Consider the following 19184-nt stretch of genomic DNA (forward strand, 5'->3'; position numbering starts at 1 on the left):
CTACCAAAATAGAGCATTTCTAATCAAGCTATCCCAAGTGGCACACCAAAAGCCCTTCAAAGAAGGCACCAACCAAAGGACAACCTCCCGAAGTGAAGCATTTTAGAAACAAGTCATCTTAGGTGGTGCACCTAAACCTTTCAAAAAGGCACACACCCATTGAAGCCACCGATAACCACCATGCTACAACTCATCCACACTTCATGTCCTCATTGACAACCTCCCCAAATGGAGCATTGGAGAACCAATTCGTCCTAGGTGGCGCACCTAAGCCCTTCAATGAAGGCACACACCCATTGAAGCCGCCAACCACCACCATGGCGCAGCTCATCCACACTCTATGTCCTTAGTGACAACCTCTCAAAGTGGAGCATTTCAGAACTAAATCGTCCCAGGTGGCACACCCTAAGCCCTTCAAAGAAGGCACACATCCATTGAAGTTGTCGATAATCACCATGGCACAGTTCCTTCACACTTCATGTCCTCAATGATAACCTCCCTAAGTGGAGCATTTCAGAACTAAATCGTCCCAGGTGGCACACCTAAGCCCTTCAAAGAAAGCACACATCGGTTGAAGCTGCCGACAATCACCATGGCACAATTCCTCCGCATTTTATGTCCTTAATGATAAACCTCTCAAACTGGAGCATTTCAGTCAAAACTGCCAAAATGACACCTCACATCGGCAAAGCCGCTAAAATGGCACACCTCATCCATCTAGGCCGTTCAAAGAACACAAATCAAGTTCAATGGACACCCACCCTGTCTTAACTAGACAGGGCAATTCAACAAACATAAGGTAAGTATTTCTCACCTGTGCGTCTACTTTACACTTTTACGGCATCTTGCGCAAAAAGTAAAATATCATCAAAGTAGGGCAAACTGTAGACGCTCAAATTTTGCCCCTAATGACTTAGTGATGAGAAACTGTTTTCAACATAAGATTGGATTGGGATTCCCGATCGCTCCAGTTTTTGGACTAATGGTCCGTGGTTGAGATAATGCACGCGTTTAACAATTTTTACTCTTTTGGGTCACTAGGCATTTCACAATAAAACTAGCCCGATAAGCATGTCAAGCTCGCCTGACGCACTTTGCAATGCACTTCCTCATTTTGCGCGCCACCTGATCCGATTTTATGGAAATGGGCTGATAAATGTTATTTTTATAGTATTTTTAATATAATTTCTAATAGGATTTTTAATATTTTTAATTCCTTTAGTTAGTTTTTATTTATATTTTTGTTTAAAGCTTCCTTGAATCACATTTCACTTCATCTTAGGGAATTTGCAGCATTTCTATAGAAAACCAGCAAAAAATACAAAAAAGAGTGTTCCTAAGCAAAAAGGCTAGCATGCCCTGGGCGTGTTATCTAGCACCCCCGTTCTGTGTTCAATTCAACAGAGGTTCAGAGGCTAGCACGTCCAAGCCGTGCTAGAGAGCACGCCCGTGCTACAAGAGGCTGTCAATCTTTGAGCGCATTCACTCCAGCACGGCCCGTGCTGTAACTATTTTGAAGTCCCCCAAAGGCTAGCTCACCCAAGCCATGCCAGAGAGCGCGCTCGTGTTGCAAGTAGCTGGTCAATCTCTGAACGTGCTCATCCAAGCATGGCCTGTGCTGCAACCACCTTGGGGACTCAAAGCCTAGCACACCCAGACCGTGCCAAATAGCATGCCCGTGCTAAATACCAGATTTTGCCTTGGGTAGAGAACATCAGTTCTAGCCTGTGCTGCTTGCATGGACCCGCATGAGATACTTTTTTTTATGTGCGAATCAAGTTTAAATCCTATTTAGACGCTGGAAGAGTCCTAATTGGGAAGAAATACAAAGCTTAAACGTTTTTTAGCTTAAAAAGATTTCTTACTCAATAGAGATCCACTTTCCTAAACGAACACGAAGATATTCTAGAAAGTCTATATAAAGAGAGAGACTAGCCATTATTGGGGGTCGATGCAATTGTCATATTCCATCTCTTGTTCTATTATTTTCTATATAGTTTTCTCTCTTCAAGACTTCACGTGCTCAAGATTGGTGTCAAGATTCGAGGAAGTTGTTCAAACTTTTCGTTGACTAGTTTTTATTTCTAAACTCTCTTTTGTTTATTATTCTTTACGAAATTATTTAAAAGTCTAATTGAGTTTTATTTAATTACTATGTCGAACTAAACTCTCATACTAGGGATTTGATGTAGCTTAATTTCGATTTCAATTTATAATATTAAATTTATTTTTCTTTGTTCAAAGTATAATTTATTATTGAACTGAATGCTTCTAGGCAAAGTTTCTCCCCTGGATTGATTTATTTCATTAATCACTATCGAGAGAATGGTTTTTTATATGAAGAAGATAATAAATTACATGAGAATAATAACTTGATGTGGAAGCTATATGGTTTGACTCATGGGCAGTTTTCATAACTTAACAACCTTAGGTTATGAATTCATAAACAAACTATAAAACTTAATGATTTAATTCATGTTTGATTGCGCTATTGGAAGATAGGTAATTAGACTGGGTAAAATAGATAACAATACATCGAGAGAGCTTGTTAGTGATTTAGGGTTGTTTTCCCTACTTGAAACAATAAAATTGATTATCAAACTAATAAAATAAATTGAATAGAATTAAGTGAAATCAAAATCCTTAGTAACTTTTAATCCTTGATTTCTTTTTATCTAATTGTCTTGCTTGATTTATTTTTATTTTATTTTCTTAAAATAATTCTCCTTATTATGTTTAAATAATAGTAGATTAACACAATTTTAGTACTTTGTATACAATCTTCGTGGGACGATATTCTACCCATTATTTATTATTTGTTGTGATTTCGTGTACTTGTGAAAAAACCTGTCAAGTTTTTGGCGCCGTTGCCAGGGATTGGCGTTACCAATATCAATACTAATTAATCTATTATTAATTTAGACATTTATTTTTATTATTACTTTTACTTTTTTTCTAGATAATATTTCAGGTGTTTTTGCAAAGAAAATCATGTAGAACTAAACCCTTAGTCTTTGATCCAGAAATTGGAAAGACTTTTCGTAGGAACAACGCTACTAGGAGAATATAAGAAAGCGAACAAGAACAACAAGCAGATATGGCTAATGATTTAGAAACAGGGGACGAACCTCTCCTAGGAGGGCATCAAATTATGCCACCACAGCCCAATAATAATAATAAAACACATCAACCTCATGTCTGCACCTTGCGAGATTACACAACTCCTTCTCTTAATGGAACCACCTCAAGTACCACTAGGCCTAGGTGAAAGCTAACAATTTTGAGATCAAACCTGCAATTATTCAAACGTTTTCCACCTCAATTCTGCCCAGTGAAGTTCCCTAATGCCCATATCATAAATTTCCTAGAGATTAGCGATACATTCAAGCAAAATGAAGTTTCTGAGGATGCCATAAAATTGAGACTGTTTCCTTTCACTCTAAGGGACAAAGCAAGGTCTTGGTTACAATCTGCCCTACTGGAAGTTTTACTACATGGGAGGAACTAGCTCAGAGATTTTTGGCGAAATTCTTTCTATCGTCAAAAACCAAAAAGCTTCGAAATGAGATAATAACTTTTGCCCACCAGGATCAAGAGAGTTTGTATGAAGCTTGGGAGAGATTTAAGCACCTATTGAGGAAGTGCTCACGTCATAGCCTACCCAAGTGGTTAAAGGTACAAACTTTTCATAATGCATTATCTCCTAATATAAATATTACTTTTGATGCAGTTGCTGGTGGATCTTTTGAAAGAAAGGAAATTGATGAGGCATATGAAGATGGCAAGCAATAGCCATTATCAAAATAACTCTGAAAGGAAGAAGCCTGCAGGAGTTTATGAGATTGGCAATAGCCATTATCAAAATAACTCTGAAAGGAAGAAGCCTGCAGGAGGTTATGAGATTGATGCCATTACCGCACTCAATGCCAAAGTGGACAATATGGTGAGGAAGTTGAATTTATTGATTACTAACTCCATTAATTCTATTATGCAAGCATGTGACAGATGTAATGGACAACATGGAATTGGAGAGTGCATGTTGGATTCTTTAAATCCACAAACTTTGGAGCAAGTCAACTATGTGATGAATCAAGGAAGAAAGAACTACCCATATTCTAACTCTTATGCTAATAGGTTAAGGAATCATCCTAATCTTTCTTATGAGCATCCAAACAATGCCTTGAAAGCACCACTAGGTTTTCCCTCTCAAGAGAAGAAGACTCATGATGATCTTCTTACTACTCTCTCTAAATCTCATATGGATTTCATGAATGAAACTCGAGAAAATCATAAAATCCAACAAGCTGTGATAAGGAACTTGGATATTCAATTAGGGCAGTTTGCTAACATGATGGCTTCTAGACCTCAAGGTACGTTACCTAATAACACTAAGAAAAATCCCAAAGAACAAGTACAAGCTATCACTTTGAGAAATGGCAAACAATTGGAGGATCCACCCAGGAAAGAGGACAAAAAGAAAGAGTAGAAAAAGATCCCCATCATTGACCTTGAAGAGAAAGAAGAAGCGAAACCTTATGTTCCACCTGTTCCTTTTCCACAAAGGCTCAAGAAATCACAAGATGGTAAGAGTTTCCTCAAGTTTCTTGATGTTTCAAAAAGCTTCAAATAAACATCCCTTTTACTAAAGCCCTTACTCAAATGCCCAGCTATACAAAATTTTTGAAGGAGATCCTGAGCAAGAAAAGGAAGATCGATGATCAAGGAACGATAATGTTAACAGAGGAGTGTAGTGCAATCATTCAAAATAAATTGCCTCCAAAGTTAAAAGATCCAGGAAGTTTTTCTATCCCTTGTAATATTGGAAATCTTGATTTTGAAAAAGCTATAGCAGATTTAGTGTAAGCATTAATCTTATGTCTTATGAAGTTTTCAAGATGCTAGGGATGGGAGAGCTGAAACCAACAAGAATGTCTCTACAATTGGCGGATCGATCAATCAAATATCAAAGAGGAATTGTAGAAGATGTGCTCGTTAAGATAGGTAATTTTATTTTTCCTGTTGATTTTGTTATTCTTGACATTGATGAAGATAGAGAAGGATCCCTAACCCTTGGAAGACGTTTCTTTGCAACTGCAAGAGCATTGATTGATGTCTATAAGGGTAAGTTAACCTTAAGGGTAGGTCAAGAGGAAGTTGTTTTTTATGTTCTTAATTCTTGTAAGCTTCCTATGGATTATAATGATTGCTTTAGAATTGATGCTATTGATGATTATGTAAAAGAAAACTTGAATGTTAAAAATAAAGTGACCACTGATAAACGTGACATTAATAATCAAAGCATCAAAGGTGAGGAAGTAAGTGAACCACCGAAGTGAGAATTAAAACAACTTCCATTTAAAATATGCAGTCTTAGGTGAGAACAACTTTTTTCCTATTATTATTTCCTCTCACTTATCACTTGATTAAGAGAAAAGGTTATTGCAGGTTCTAGGAAAGCATAAGAAGACTTTAGGATGGTCGATTTTAGATTTGAAAGGGATAAGTCCAAGTGTGTGCATGCACAAGATCTTGATGGAAGAAGACTACAAACCTACAATTGAGCATCAACGGAGATTAAATCAAAACATGAAGGAAGTAGTCAAAGCTGAAATCATAAAGCTTTTGGATGCTAGCATTATCTATCCTATCTCGGATAGTAGTTGGGTAAGTCTCGTTCAAGTTGATCCAAAGAAGGGAGGTATGACATTTATTTCTAACAAGAATAATGAATTAATTCCTACTAGAACTAACACAGGTTTGCGTATGTGTATTGAGTATCGAAAGTTGAACAAAGCAACACGTAAAGATCACTTCCCTTTACCTTTTTATTGATCAAATGCTTGAAAGACTTGCAGGCTACCCTTACTATTGTTTTTTAGATGGTTATTCAGGATATTTTCAAATACCTATAGCTCCCGAGGATCAAGAAAAGACTTCTTTCACTTGCCCTTATGGTACTTTTGCTTATAGGAGAATGCCTTTTGGATTGTGTAATGCACATGCGACTTTTCAAATGTGTATGATGTCCTCTTTTTTTTACATGGTTGAAAAATTCATTGAAATATTTACGAATGATTTTTCTATGTTTGGTTCTTCTTTTGATTCTTGTCTCCATAACTTTTCTCTAGTAATACAGCGATGTGAGAATTCTAATCTTGTTTTGAATTGGGAAAAATGTCATTTTATGGTTAGTGAAGGTATTGTTTTAAGGCATAAAATCTCAGAAAAAGGGATTAAAGTGGACAAAGCTAAGATTGAGGTAATTGACAAGCTACCACCTCCAAATTCAATGAAGGGAGTAAGGAGTTTTCTTGGTCATGCACGTTTCTATAGGAGATTTATCAAGGATTTCTCAAAAATCATGAAACCGCTTTATAATTTATTAATTAAGGATGTTCCTTTTGATTTTAACAAAGAGTATTTGCATCTATTTCAAATTTATTTTAATTTCACAACTGGTGAAGCATATATCGTGGATCCAAATCCACAGTCTAGAAGTCAGACCAAGAACACTTTTATTTCTTCATTTGATGTACTTCACACGCTTGGCATGCCTACAATTCAAAATTGAAGCTGTCAGCTAACAGATTCGTTGCTCTGTCCCCAAAAAGAACCAACAGAATGAGAAATGATATTTGACTTAGAATGTTGGATGTGGACTAAACTAAGTTAGGATTTGTGATATGGGACTTTGATTCCTTAATTTAATTTCCTTGGGCATTAATTAGAATTTGATTGAGTTTATTGTGTAATAACTGAAATTATGTAAATAAGGGCTTTAGGGCAACTTAAAGGGAAATATGAAAACTTTGGGAATTTATGATTGTGGAAATAAAAATCAATTGAATTAGAAATGAATATATGGATTTGTCCATTCTTTTTAGTGCCTTTACCTTAGAAAGAATTAATGGGTGAGTTGCTTGAAAAGTGAAAAATGTGTATTTTCAAATTATTTAACTTTAAAAATGCCTATTTATAATTAGTAGAAGGGTAATTATATTTCCAGAGCTAAAAGTGTTAATACCAGATCAAATTTTTAAGTTTGGACAAAATTATTCTTCTTCTGTATTCTTTTCATCTTCTCTCTGCATATGATAATTTTAACTCATCTTTCCTAATTCAAAATTCACTTCATTCTCAATTTGATTTATCTAGCTATTCAATGAATAACAATATATTTGGATTTCAATCTTGGAATGGGCGAAAGTTCATTATTCTATAAAAGAATTTCTGTGTTTGGGTTGTTGTTTGTACGGTAATGTAGAGAGTAATTTTTTGGTTTCATATTGCTTTTCATTAGTTTTTTTTTTTTTTCTTAATTAATTTTCGTTTGGCTGTTATTATATGAATTGTACGGTACCTTGCTAATCGTTTATCTCAGGTTTTGTGCTATTTTTTTTTTTTTTTTTTGGGAGACAAGGAGATAAGGAAATTTGATTTGAAACAGTACAATTCCTAGCATAGTTGTTGAGTAAACCAAATTCTGGATTCGTTTTAGAGGTTTTTTCAGTATTTCATTGCAGAAATATATGCTTCAAAAGTTTACAAAATCTGAGATTTTCAATTACTTGTCCTTTAGGTTGACAAGAGAGTATTTCTAATTTGACTTCTCCAATTTATTTGCAATAATTTGATGAAAGTATAACAGTACTAATCATTATCGGCTTAGGAATGATGGAGTGAACAATATTTATTTTGGCTCTTAGATCATCTTTTGATTAGCCAGAGATGAAAGAGACTGAGAAAAGGATAATTTGTCAAATTTCAAAAATTGCTCTGGCATCAACACTTGTAGCTCTGGAGATAACAGTACTAATCATTATCGGCTTAGGAATGATGGAGTGAACAATATTTATTTTGGCTCTTAGATCATCTTTTGATTAGCCAGAGATGAAAGAGACTGAGAAAAGGCATCAACACTTGTACCTTAGTACAAGGAATTAGGTATGGAAAAAGAATTATAGAGTATAAAAGAGGTTTTAGTTGGAAAATGACTAAGGGAATTTAAATATTACTTAGGTGAATACTTGGAAATTTATGAACACGTAAATAAGTGAACGACGTGACTTAAATTAACCAAGTGTACTAACTAAAGCAAATAAATAATTATTGTGAAATAATCTTGGAATTTAGTAATATAATTGTTATTCTAGAAGTAACCTTTATAAACACATGATATTGGCTTTTTTTGTATGTGAATATATAACTACATATATTTGATATCATTAAATGGTAGAACTGAGTGGTTAGCAATATTATGTGACTTAATTAAATGGTTGACATGTTTGAAAAAAATATTATATAACTTCTATTAATTATGTGACTTAATTAAAGGAAAAATTCACGATGGATCTATTAATGAAACATACTTGAAAAATATATTTCTTTAATATGGAAAGGACTGGATTTCGTCAAAAGATAGAAGCAATTAATTATCGATCGTTCAAGTGCTAAATAAAAAATGAACGAAATACATATTGAAAAAAAGACATTTTATTAGAAGAAAAGTTCATTACCATCTAATGATCGATCTGCATCAAGAATCCTATCTTGATCGGCCAATTTACAATCAAAATCATATTCTAAGAATGGTCGACCCCTATACTTAAGCGTTGTCTTCGTACCTTCAACGAGTATGGTCTTATTGCTCACTATGAAGCCCTCCGTCCCTCGGAGTATTTATTGTTAAGTCTGGTACTATCATGACTAAACAAAAATAATGAATGGAGATATGCACTTGTTGCATTTCGAAAGGGAGAATTTGCTAGGTTCCCAATGACTGAAAAAACCCACTGAGATAGACAATTTCATACATATTCGAAATTAAGAATGAGAAACTGTTTAATCAGTGGATCTCTGAACTAGGCATTAAAGGAGACGCGTTAATGAAAATTATGAGATAAGCTTCCTTCCATACGAAAACGGCCGGAATATTAGGGGATTAACCGACCGAAATGAAGATTCGAATAAACATGAGTCACTTAAGCAGATGAAAGAAAGATTTTCAGACAATTTCGAGTTGGAGACTCGTAGGATTGAAGCAAAGTTGCTTAAAAGGCTTAATCAGTTGAACGTTTGAAATCGTTGAGAATGGTCAAAAAAGGGAACCAAAGAGGAAGATGATGACAAAAGAGTACAAGGTCCCTACCCTTCTATTGCCTGTCCAAGGAAGTCAAAGGGTCGAAAAAGCAAAAAGTCAAGGACATTAATGACAAAGAAGCATAGCTGAGCGAATAGGGAGACCAACGCTTTGATTATCCAAAAACCTCGCATTCAAACGGAGATCGACTCCTCGGGTACAACACAGAATAGCTACAGTAAAAGGGTCAGCTCCTGAAGTGCCCATGCGTTCCCAATGACAATCCAATAGCGACCTCGGGTACAACACAGAATAGCTACAGTAAAAGGGTCAGCTCCTGAAGTGCCCATGCGTTCCCAATGACAATCCAATAGCGACCCATGTACACATGGGCATTGTTGACACCGACCCCATCATCAAGACCCAAGTACACGAGCCCAGACAATAGCCAAAGAAGAAAAGAAGAAAACATTTCTAGGGGAGGTATTCGGGTATGGGATCTAATCATGTAAATTGTACATTCGAGAATATTTCTTACTTGGGTTGCACTCCTAAAATTCTTATAAATAGAGTGATTCCATTGTAAACGACACGCGAATTGATATAATCAAACGTGTTTCTTATATATTCAAGTCACCTTATATCTCATTACTTTTCCAAACCCCTAATTTTTTGTATCTCTCGTCTCTCTCATCTTTAGTTTTTTTTCCCTCCTAAACTCTTTTTATTCTCATCCCCTTCTTTCAAGACCAAACAAACCCCGACCCCTTTATCCACCTACGTTAAGACACTCCTAATAAACATAGACCATTGGATCCACAACCAATTTTGGACCGAACACTATCATGCAAGTCGTATCCTATAACTGGTAAAAAGTCAAATACAATTAGTTTATGAACTGTTTCCATTTTCTAATCAATGAATACAAGACTACTAAATACACAATAAAATAGGAAAAACTAGAAAAGGATCAAAGAACTGAACCTACAACCTCAAAAGAGACCTCAGGGAAAAACGAGTAACAAATACGAATGCACTTGGCCTGGACCAAACCCGAAATTGCAATACAACGAAGAAAGGAAGAACCGTTGGCTTGTTAGGAGAGAAAATAAAGATCCGATGGCTGTGGCGGCGATGGTGTGAGAAATGTACAAGGATGGTCATGGCGACTTGCACAGAGGCTCCTTGGTCAAGTTCCCTGGCCAGTGCTTCCATCTCACCAACTAAATATTCTCAACTCAGAGTAATTGTCATAAAAATTTGAATTAATTAGTTTTGTAAAATGTAATTAAAAAATTTCCACCTATTTCAGCAAATTTAACTATATTCACTTTTAAAGAAATGTTCTACAATTGCAAAACATGGTTTGTAATTGCATCTGGACAAGATTGGGCTTGCAGAAGCTCCAAGCGTGTGTAAGGCGGAGCAAACTGCAAAATATAATCTTCATCTGGAACAACACAATCAAAATAAGTCAACTAGTTGCAGAAAAGAGCGCAAAAACAAATCTGACTCACTCAAAAACGGGGTTACATTCTTTCTGTCATCAAGCATAGTTTTAGCACTGCAATAAAACACTTAAAAAGAGAAGCAGAAACAAGGGTTTATGCACTCACTTTCTTTTACTGTTCCATAGAGCCAGCATAGTACCTCATCTGCAAATGCTAGGCATACACCTCCCTGCCAATAAATTTCATGATAATCAGGATAAAGGAGCGACTCCAAACACATAGGTCTCATAAATGTCTGTAATGCGGGCACATTGGACATAAGATAGCACAGGCTAACAACAAAGTTCAAATCTTTTGAAATGACCAATAAGACCAAGGTAACAACTTTTCCACCCTACCAACACTTGTTTGTTACCATTCCGAAGGCAGGCTGCCAAAGTTACCAAAAGAGCATTTGATTCAGCAACATCCTCATAAAAACAAGGCAAAATACCAGTATGCTAAAGGTTCATCACTGTTTTTTTCAAAATTTCAAAGAGGCTCCAAACTTCATGTGCATTCTATATCACCAGCAGCGCCTCCCACAACCGCTCTCAGATAGAGGTTATAATTTCAGACATATCAATTTAAACGACATGACACAAAGTTAGGCAGGTTTAGATTGGGCATAAACCGATTTAAATCATTAACAGGTCAACCTATTCAGTCCATTTATGACACAGTTCAAATCATGACTTAAACAGGTTAACCTGCCTAACCCGATAATGACCTCTTATAACCCATTTAATTTTATATTATGAACTGTTATAACCCGTGTAAATATGATTTTTTATATATAAGCAATATTGAAGTTTATATTTCTATATATTTTTTGACTAAAGGGCTATGCAGGTTGACCTGTTTAACCTGTATGATAAATGGATCGTGTTTTCGGGTTAAGGGTTTTTGTGAATCAGCTAATGATTAAAATGACACAATTAAACACAATCAGTTGTAATGCCAACATGACCCGAATAGCCAGCTTATTCTCATAAAGCAGGAGAACCGTGCAAGTGCAACTGCCCCAGTTCCCCTGCTGATGTTTATTATATATATTGTGTGGTGTTTTTTGGGGTGGGGGGGTGGGGAAGGTTGGCAGCATATATTCGAAGAGGTGCTTATGTAGGATAACAAGATTTAACCTGCCAATAGTTCTTTGCTTTTACTCTGTTTGTTATGTCCTTAGTTGTAAGTCTCTCAGTGCGGACAAGTCGACCTGCATCATCTCTGCAGAAAAGAAAAATAAAAGATAATTTTACTGAAGAAGCTCTCTGCATAGAGCAATTTTTACGCATTTCAGGTGGAAGGGAGAGACAGAGAAGCTGTGATACTTAATATTACATTATCACTAAAGCTACAGCACTGACATCACAATTATGAGTTTTCTCCGAAAATTACAACCTTTTCATTTCCATCTAATTAATTTGTAAAATCCAATCTCTCCAAATACATGAACCTAGCTTTACTAAGTTCAAGATAAAAGATAAAACTGAAGTAGCACAATCAGCATGACAAGCTATAAGATGTAATGATATAAAAGTAAAAAATTACCTAAATCCAATAACAATATAAGGAACCCCAGCCAAGAATGATTGAATCTGCAACAGATGAAGCATTCAAGTTTGTCATCATGACGTAATTCTATGAACGAACCCAAAAAAAAAGGGGAAAATAAAAAACCTAACACCACATGAGGAAAATGCATCAACAAAATGGAAATACATTCTAGACTGACCAAATAGGAAAGTAGAACTTTGACAAAATAAATTATGCAAAAACTAAAGATATTGTTTGTGCCATGAAACAATATTAGTTGCAATAGTGTTAGTTAATGGCAATTTCAAACATATCAAGATTACATGACACCTGAAATTAAATTTCAAAGAGAAACTATGAACCTATCCAGCCTAAATAAAAAACTAGCATTAAAAAAAAAAAAAAAATCAAGTCCCTCATTCAAAGGTACGATCATGTAAACATGGGCTGCTGACATGCAAATGATTTACAAACCAAAGTCCAATCCAAGGTGAAGACAGCAACCCATCAACTTGCAGTCAGTAAAAGTTATTTAACCATCCCAAGATGTCAGTTGTTTACTCTCAACCATTTCTGAATTTTCCTTACCCATCATGGTGAATTTATAGTTGGTGAATCCGAACAATGAACATTCAAAGTGTACTCATAAGAGACTCACTAAAATATAACTTGAAGTTTATGGAAAACTATGGTGAAGATCGAGAATTTAAAGCTTTTCTTTGAACTATTTTCAAATACTTTCTTTTGTCAAGTTATTTCACATGCACATCATGCAAATTGCTAATTGGACTTCTACCTGTTTCACAAAGAACAGCCAGCACAAAACTATTCGCTACACTTCCATTAAAACATAAATAACTAACCTCACAACACTACTCACTACATATAATTGTTTTCTACACTTCCATTAAAACACAAATAACTAACGTCCCATTTGATATAAATAAATTCTACGAAATGCAGTGGAATTCAATTAAATTTCCAGTTGAGTGTTTGGTTTGTTAAATGTTCATTTCAATTCCATGAATTCAATCATGTGAACTTGATTATAACTAAATCAAATCCCATCAAACTTCATGGAATTTCAAATGAATTCCCCAAAACCTACATAAACAAATTTTATATGACAAATAATACTCACCTCCTCCTTTCTCTTCCTCTTTATCTTTTTGTCCTCCCCTCTTTTTCTATCTTTCCTCTCCCCTCCTCTTCTTCTCACTTACTCTCTCCTCTTCCTCTCTCACCCTCTCCTCTTTTTCTATCTTTCATCTCTCCTCTTCTGCTCACTCCCTCCTCTTTCTTTCACATTTTCATTTTCTTTCTTATTTTATTTTTCACTCCTTATTTTTCTTCAAGAGTATTTTAGACAATTATCACATATTGACATTGAATTCTAAATTTAAACCAAACATAAGTTCTACAGAATCCACATGTTATGCCAACCATAACAAACATAAAAATTCATATGTCAATGAATTCTAGATATATTTCATTTGAATGAATTATATATTTTAAAATAATTTATACCAAATGGTGCCTAATAGGCAATTACTTTTGGCATTTAGAAAAATATTCATTTTCCTTCAGAAGGAAAAGCCATTAGAATCATAAGATCTAATAAAAAGGTCACTTCTGCCAGGTGAAAAAAAATATGCAAATAATTGTGAAGAGAAGCCTTTCAATATATCTGGATTCAGGAATGAAACCATTCTAATGTGTTGAAAAGCAATAATTATACACCAACAGTCTATGACTGTATGACTGATGAGATTCAGTATGCAAATCTCCAAGGATGAATGCAAAAGAAAATTTATCATTAAATGTAGAACAGAGACAATGATAATGGCAAAAGGAAAAATGAATATATTACAAAGCTAATTACCCAGAACTTGAGCAATTTCTCTCTCTCAAATCTTTCCTCAGTATGATAATCCAGCTGCATAGAAGATGGAAATTTACATGTTATCCAAGTAAAGCAAAGATTAAAAAGTAAAGATCAGTATAAATGAACAAAATAAGAAAATCATGAAACACACATGCAAACCTCACGACTAGTCTTTAACTCCACATAAAACCTTTTCCCATCATCAGTTGAATCACAACAATCCATTTCAGCACCCATCAGAATGCGATGAGCACCTAATTTGGTTTTAAACACAGAACAGTATTCAACATTGGCATCTACATGATGTATTCGTTCCCCATCAGCTCTGTTTGGATCTTCCGTGGCTAGGCTCTCAAAACAATATCCCCAATAACATCTGAGACGACAAAATCAGATCCACTGCATTTAGTCAAATTACATTGCTCGTGTCAAATTAATAATTACAACTAAATCTGAATGGCAAACCTCCATCAACAAAAATAACTAGCAGAATGGAACTATCATTCAAAGTTTCTCATGCTCATTAGCTTCACTTTCCATTTCTTCCCAGTCTTCACTAAAACATTTATTTCCTATGTTACATTAAAAGATAATTCATAAGAACGTTACTTCAAAAGAGAGCCCACTTTCCCAACAGTTGCACCAAGAAATTACCCACGTCACCAAGTTTGCATTTCCTAAATAATTGTACAACATTTTTTTCATCCATGGTTCGAGCAAAATAACAATTTAACTAGCCATAAATAATTACAGACAATGTGAGCAAAAACTTTAAATTATAATTTAGTCTAGTAAGCATCTATGAATATAGCAGACAAGGGAGCGTGCCACATCCCATTGCACCATTAATTTTACACTTTTTCTAACCTTCAATTTCCTTGCAGGCTAAGGCTGTGTTTGGTAGGAAGGAAATGAAACGAAAGGAAACGAATCTTGACCTTTATAAGTTGAAGTACATTTCTTTCATGCCAATTAACATATCTAACTCATATTAATAGATTCCTTTCCTTCTTATTTTTCATCCTTCTCACAAAACATAGCCTAAGAACTTGTACACATGCATTTGCTAACACAGATATTAGGGAGTTAGTACCTTCGACGTTCCAATTCACTTTGTGGCCTTTCTCGTAATTTGTGTACATCAAGATAAACAACCCCATTCCTTTTATGCACCCCCATCTCCCAAGGCTCATGTCGAATATAAGCAGTTGCCAAAATCTGCATTAAAAAAAACTATATAATCAAGATTATCAAAAAATGGCCAATTGAACATATGTTTTAATAATTTACATACAAGTCTCTACAATTGAGCCATAACACAAATCAACATATCTTTTTCAAAAATATATCTCCTTCTAATCGGTTGATATAATTACAACACTTAAGGCCAGAATTATAATTGTTTGCGGTTTGGAATGTCAATGTAAATGTAAATGTTCATCCTAAACTTATCATTGGAGAAATATCATGTCATCACGGGAAACCATTTACAAAGGATGTCATTATAATCTTCAAAAATTTTTAGTTCTAATTTTAAAATAGTGGTTACAAGAAATTATCCACTAAATATTAATTAAAAATAGGAAAAATAAGGGTTACCTTATTGAGGTTGTTACGAAATGTCTGAGCAAAGAAAAACAAATTTTCGTTGTTAGCCTTCATCAAAAAATTATAGCAAACACAAACAAATGATAAAGGATAATTCTTACCACAAAATGCATATTTTGAAGTGGAATTTTTTTGTCCCTTATGCAACCAAGAAGGTCACCAAAACCTTCAGAGCCCAAATCTAGTCCAAAGGAATCATTTCAAACAATTGAAAATGAAAAGAGTTACTTGCACATATCATTGTTCTAATGAGCTAAATTTCACTCACCCTCTACATTTTAATTTGTAACGCAAAAAAAAAAAAAATGTTAATTACAGTAACAATAAAAATACTTTGGACTTTCTCTGTTAAATACGTGACAGAAAACTTATGTAATGCAACATTGATTTGAAATATTCTTTTCCAAGCCTAACGAACATGCTACATCATAAAGTTTTGCTCCTCTCTTTGCCCCCTTTCTCTCTCCTCTCTCTTGTTCACATTTTCTCTTTCCTAGCACAATCAAATCGAAGTGTGTGTTTTCCATTTCTTTCTTCTTTCTAACAAATCTCAAATCCAAACCCAGATAAGTCTTCGCCAATGGCATTGGCAGTGAATAAAACCACTAGTGATGAGTACAATATCAAGAGCATGTCTGAGGGCATAATTGGCTCTCGAGATCTAATTCCCCCAAGTCTAAAATCCTCTTCTTATGGCAACCTAATACTGTCCTTCATAGCATTTCGAAGGCATCACAATCGCTGACTTTCGCCATATGATATGACTATCCAAACTGCTGTTTTAATTGAATCCTTAATGTCTTAGGTGCTGCCATCCATTGGTGCTCTTTCAACAGCTTCAACAATTAAAATTACGTTGTCGTCATCACCATCATTGCTTGTGATGTCATTGCTTTCTTCTGACCAGAAACGACACAATTTTGAGTATTGGTTGTTATAAGCCTAGCGTGCTTTTAAGTTGGTCCTGGCAATGGACCAAATCTGATTGTTGATGATGGCAGTGGCACAACTTTATTGGTCCATGAAAAGGTGTTAAGATGAGGAGTTTATGAGATGATTGGACAACTTCCTTATTCATCTTTGACTGATAATGTCAACTTTGATATTAAAACTAATAATTTTAAGATGGATTGTAAATTAGAAAGAGGTGTATGGAGATAGAAAAGGAAAATGGCAAGACGGAAAGAGAGTAAAGTGATGAGTAACGAGTTGATGAAAAGAGAGGGGAGAGAACAAGGAGATATGGCGCATCCATTAGGCAAGGAAGAGAATATTTTAAGTCAATCATCCACTTAAGTTTTCAATTCACAGTTTCTAATGGAGAAAGGTCCAAATGGCTTTATTGTTATTGGTAATTAATGTTTGGAGTTTTTTATGTTACAAAATCAAAATCCAAAATTGTTAACACACATTTATAAGAAGTTCAAGCACAGTGAGTGATATTTAGCCCCCTTTAATACACTATATATATATATATATATATATATAGAGAGAGAGAGAGAGAGAGAGAGAGAGAGAGAAAGAGAGAGATTAGACACACATCCTAGACGTATTTACATCAAAAGATGTTTCTTATCTTTTTTTACCACAAATCATAACTCATTATGAATTGTGGAAACATACAGTTACAATTTTCAGACATAAGCCATACCTTTTTTCTCAATGAAAGTATCGAAGCCTTCATTCAGGTCAGCTCCAATGTCTTCAGAGATAAAACGTTTAAAAAGCCTCTAGCAATGTGCAATAGAGTGTGATATCAATGAGCAAATCATAAACACAATCTATCATATAAGAATGGAACCTCATGAAGTAATAGAACCCATTGGCAAAACTGGTCCAGAAAAGGCTTACCAAGCTGCGATCATCAAAGTAAACATCTCCACTTTCTACACGACTGTAGCAACTGAGTTCAAAAGGCTACAAGATTAAATTCAAAAAGTCAATAGAGCAAATAATGATTTGTAAGTTTTAATAAATAATACATCAAAATATCACCCTGGATATACCAATACAAATAGACAGGTAACCTTAACCAATGACTAAAAGTAACACAAACAAGATCATAATGCAAACAAATCAAATAAAAGAGCAGCCCCAGGTAGCTCAAATTTACAATCAACGACACACTACCAATCATAATATCTTTAAGATCTAGGTGATCTAGGTCGAGGCATTGCAGTATATATGTGTGTGTTTGTGTGCGTGTGTGTATTACAATACATTGCAAAATATACATAAACCTACCGCCTGAAAAGCAACCATTTTCCTCGACAATGTTTCTTCACTCTTTGAGAACTTCAGCTCTGAAACGAACCGTTCATCACGATGGCCATTTGAAAACTTGGAACCATAGCCATAGCCTTGTCGTGGAGGAAATCCAGGTCGGGGAAGGAGGCCTGCTCCTCTATCATTTTGCCAACCGCCACGTCCAAAGTTCCCTCTACCACCCTGGTTGTTGCTATTGCGTATGACTGGTAACACTACAAAAGAGATTTTGCCAAGGAAAAATGAATATTTGTAGAGGGAGTGAGAGAAAAATGTATAAAAGCAGTCAGAATTAGTCGATCCATTTATACAAGGTACAAAGGAGAGAACTATTTTTTTTCTTTTCAAAGCAGCAAAGTTGTGAGAATTAATCACAGTAAAACATGCAGCTTTCCCCCAACTAGTTTTGGTATTAAGGCTTAGTTGTTGTTGTTGTTGCTGTTGTTGTTATACAAACATGCAGCTTTGCATGCTTCACTAAAAGCAAAAGCAACCATATTACTTCTTGTTCTAAAGAATATTCACCTGACTACACAATGATGTTCAACTTTAATGTCTTAAGAGCACTTTATAACTCAAATTGACATGTTCAATCAAGCAAATTAACCACTAAAAAAGTTCATTGCAAAGTTACTAACCTTGTTTGACCAGATAAAAAAAATAATCAATTTGAACATAACACAAAAACTCCCTAATAATAAATCAGCATGAAAAATGAAAACTAACCCAGACAGAAACAGAATAACCCAAAAGATAAACCTGAAGAAACAGAGGGCAATCCTAATTTCTATTTGCAATTCCAATATTAAAGTTTTCATTACAATCAATTAAACCATAAGGAACATCGAATTCACTTAAAGTAACAAAACGAAGAAGAAAAAGCGAAAATAAAAATTATGAACCAGTAGTAACCAAACAATGCAATCTAAAGAAAAGCAAACTAAAGGGTACTTGCATTCAGAATAAGATAAACTTACCAGGAATAGGATAAGGACTAGTGGCCAGGGTTTTAACATAATCTTCGTTATCAGACCCAAAAAGATCTCTATCTTCTTGTTCATCATTATAATCCCTATAATTGCTATTATTAGAGTACTTATTATTTTCAGGTTCTTCACCATTCTCTTCCTCTTCTTCCCCTCCGCTGCTACCGCTTCCACTACCACCGGTGCTGCTTTCTCCACCATCATCACTGCTCTTGGATGAAGAAGAAGCCGCCGAAGAGGACGATGAACTGGAAGACGATGATGAAGAAGAGGAAGAGGGGGATGATCGATGGGTCCCATTGTTCTCTCTGTCTTCTCCTCGATCGTCGTCGTAG

The 19184-nt window shown here is 35.0% G+C and overlaps 1 protein-coding gene and 1 non-coding gene across 2 annotated transcripts; both read right to left on the reverse strand.

Annotated features, from left to right (window-relative positions):
* Nucleotides 1-3552: 3552 nt before the first annotated feature.
* Nucleotides 3553-3659, reverse strand: LOC119370674 (small nucleolar RNA R71). Its single transcript, XR_005178232.1, has one exon. It is a non-coding gene; the product is annotated as a small nucleolar RNA R71 (small nucleolar RNA).
* Nucleotides 3660-9920: 6261 nt separating this feature from the next.
* Nucleotides 9921-19178, reverse strand: LOC105642427 (glycine-rich protein). The gene is made up of 13 exons (XM_089724077.1): nucleotides 18841-19178; nucleotides 17843-18078; nucleotides 17450-17515; nucleotides 17250-17328; nucleotides 15700-15779; nucleotides 15590-15613; nucleotides 15084-15208; nucleotides 14150-14366; nucleotides 13988-14041; nucleotides 12121-12167; nucleotides 11712-11796; nucleotides 10696-10759; nucleotides 9921-10529 (listed from the first exon to the last, which is right to left on the reverse strand). The coding sequence occupies exons 2-13, from the start codon at nucleotides 17858-17860 to the stop codon at nucleotides 10426-10428; spliced, it is 963 nt and encodes a 320-aa protein (XP_089580203.1). The 5' UTR covers nucleotides 17861-18078; nucleotides 18841-19178; the 3' UTR covers nucleotides 9921-10425.
* Nucleotides 19179-19184: the final 6 nt, after the last annotated feature.

Source organism: Jatropha curcas, chromosome 7 (assembly GCF_041381405.1).
Source record: "Jatropha curcas cultivar XTBG-Jc1 chromosome 7, XTBG_Jcur_1.0, whole genome shotgun sequence".
Classification (NCBI taxonomy): Eukaryota; Viridiplantae; Streptophyta; class Magnoliopsida; order Malpighiales; family Euphorbiaceae; genus Jatropha; species Jatropha curcas.

Bases quoted from the DNA above. Each gene is read 5' to 3' on its own strand.
- LOC105642427 (XM_089724077.1), bottom strand. The intron at 17,329-17,449 runs GTAAGCCTTTTC...GCACATTGCTAG, and splicing joins ACTTTGATGATCGCAGCTTG to AGGCTTTTTAAACGTTTTAT. The intron at 15,614-15,699 runs GTAAGAATTATC...TTCTTTGCTCAG, and splicing joins TTCAAAATATGCATTTTGTG to ACATTTCGTAACAACCTCAA.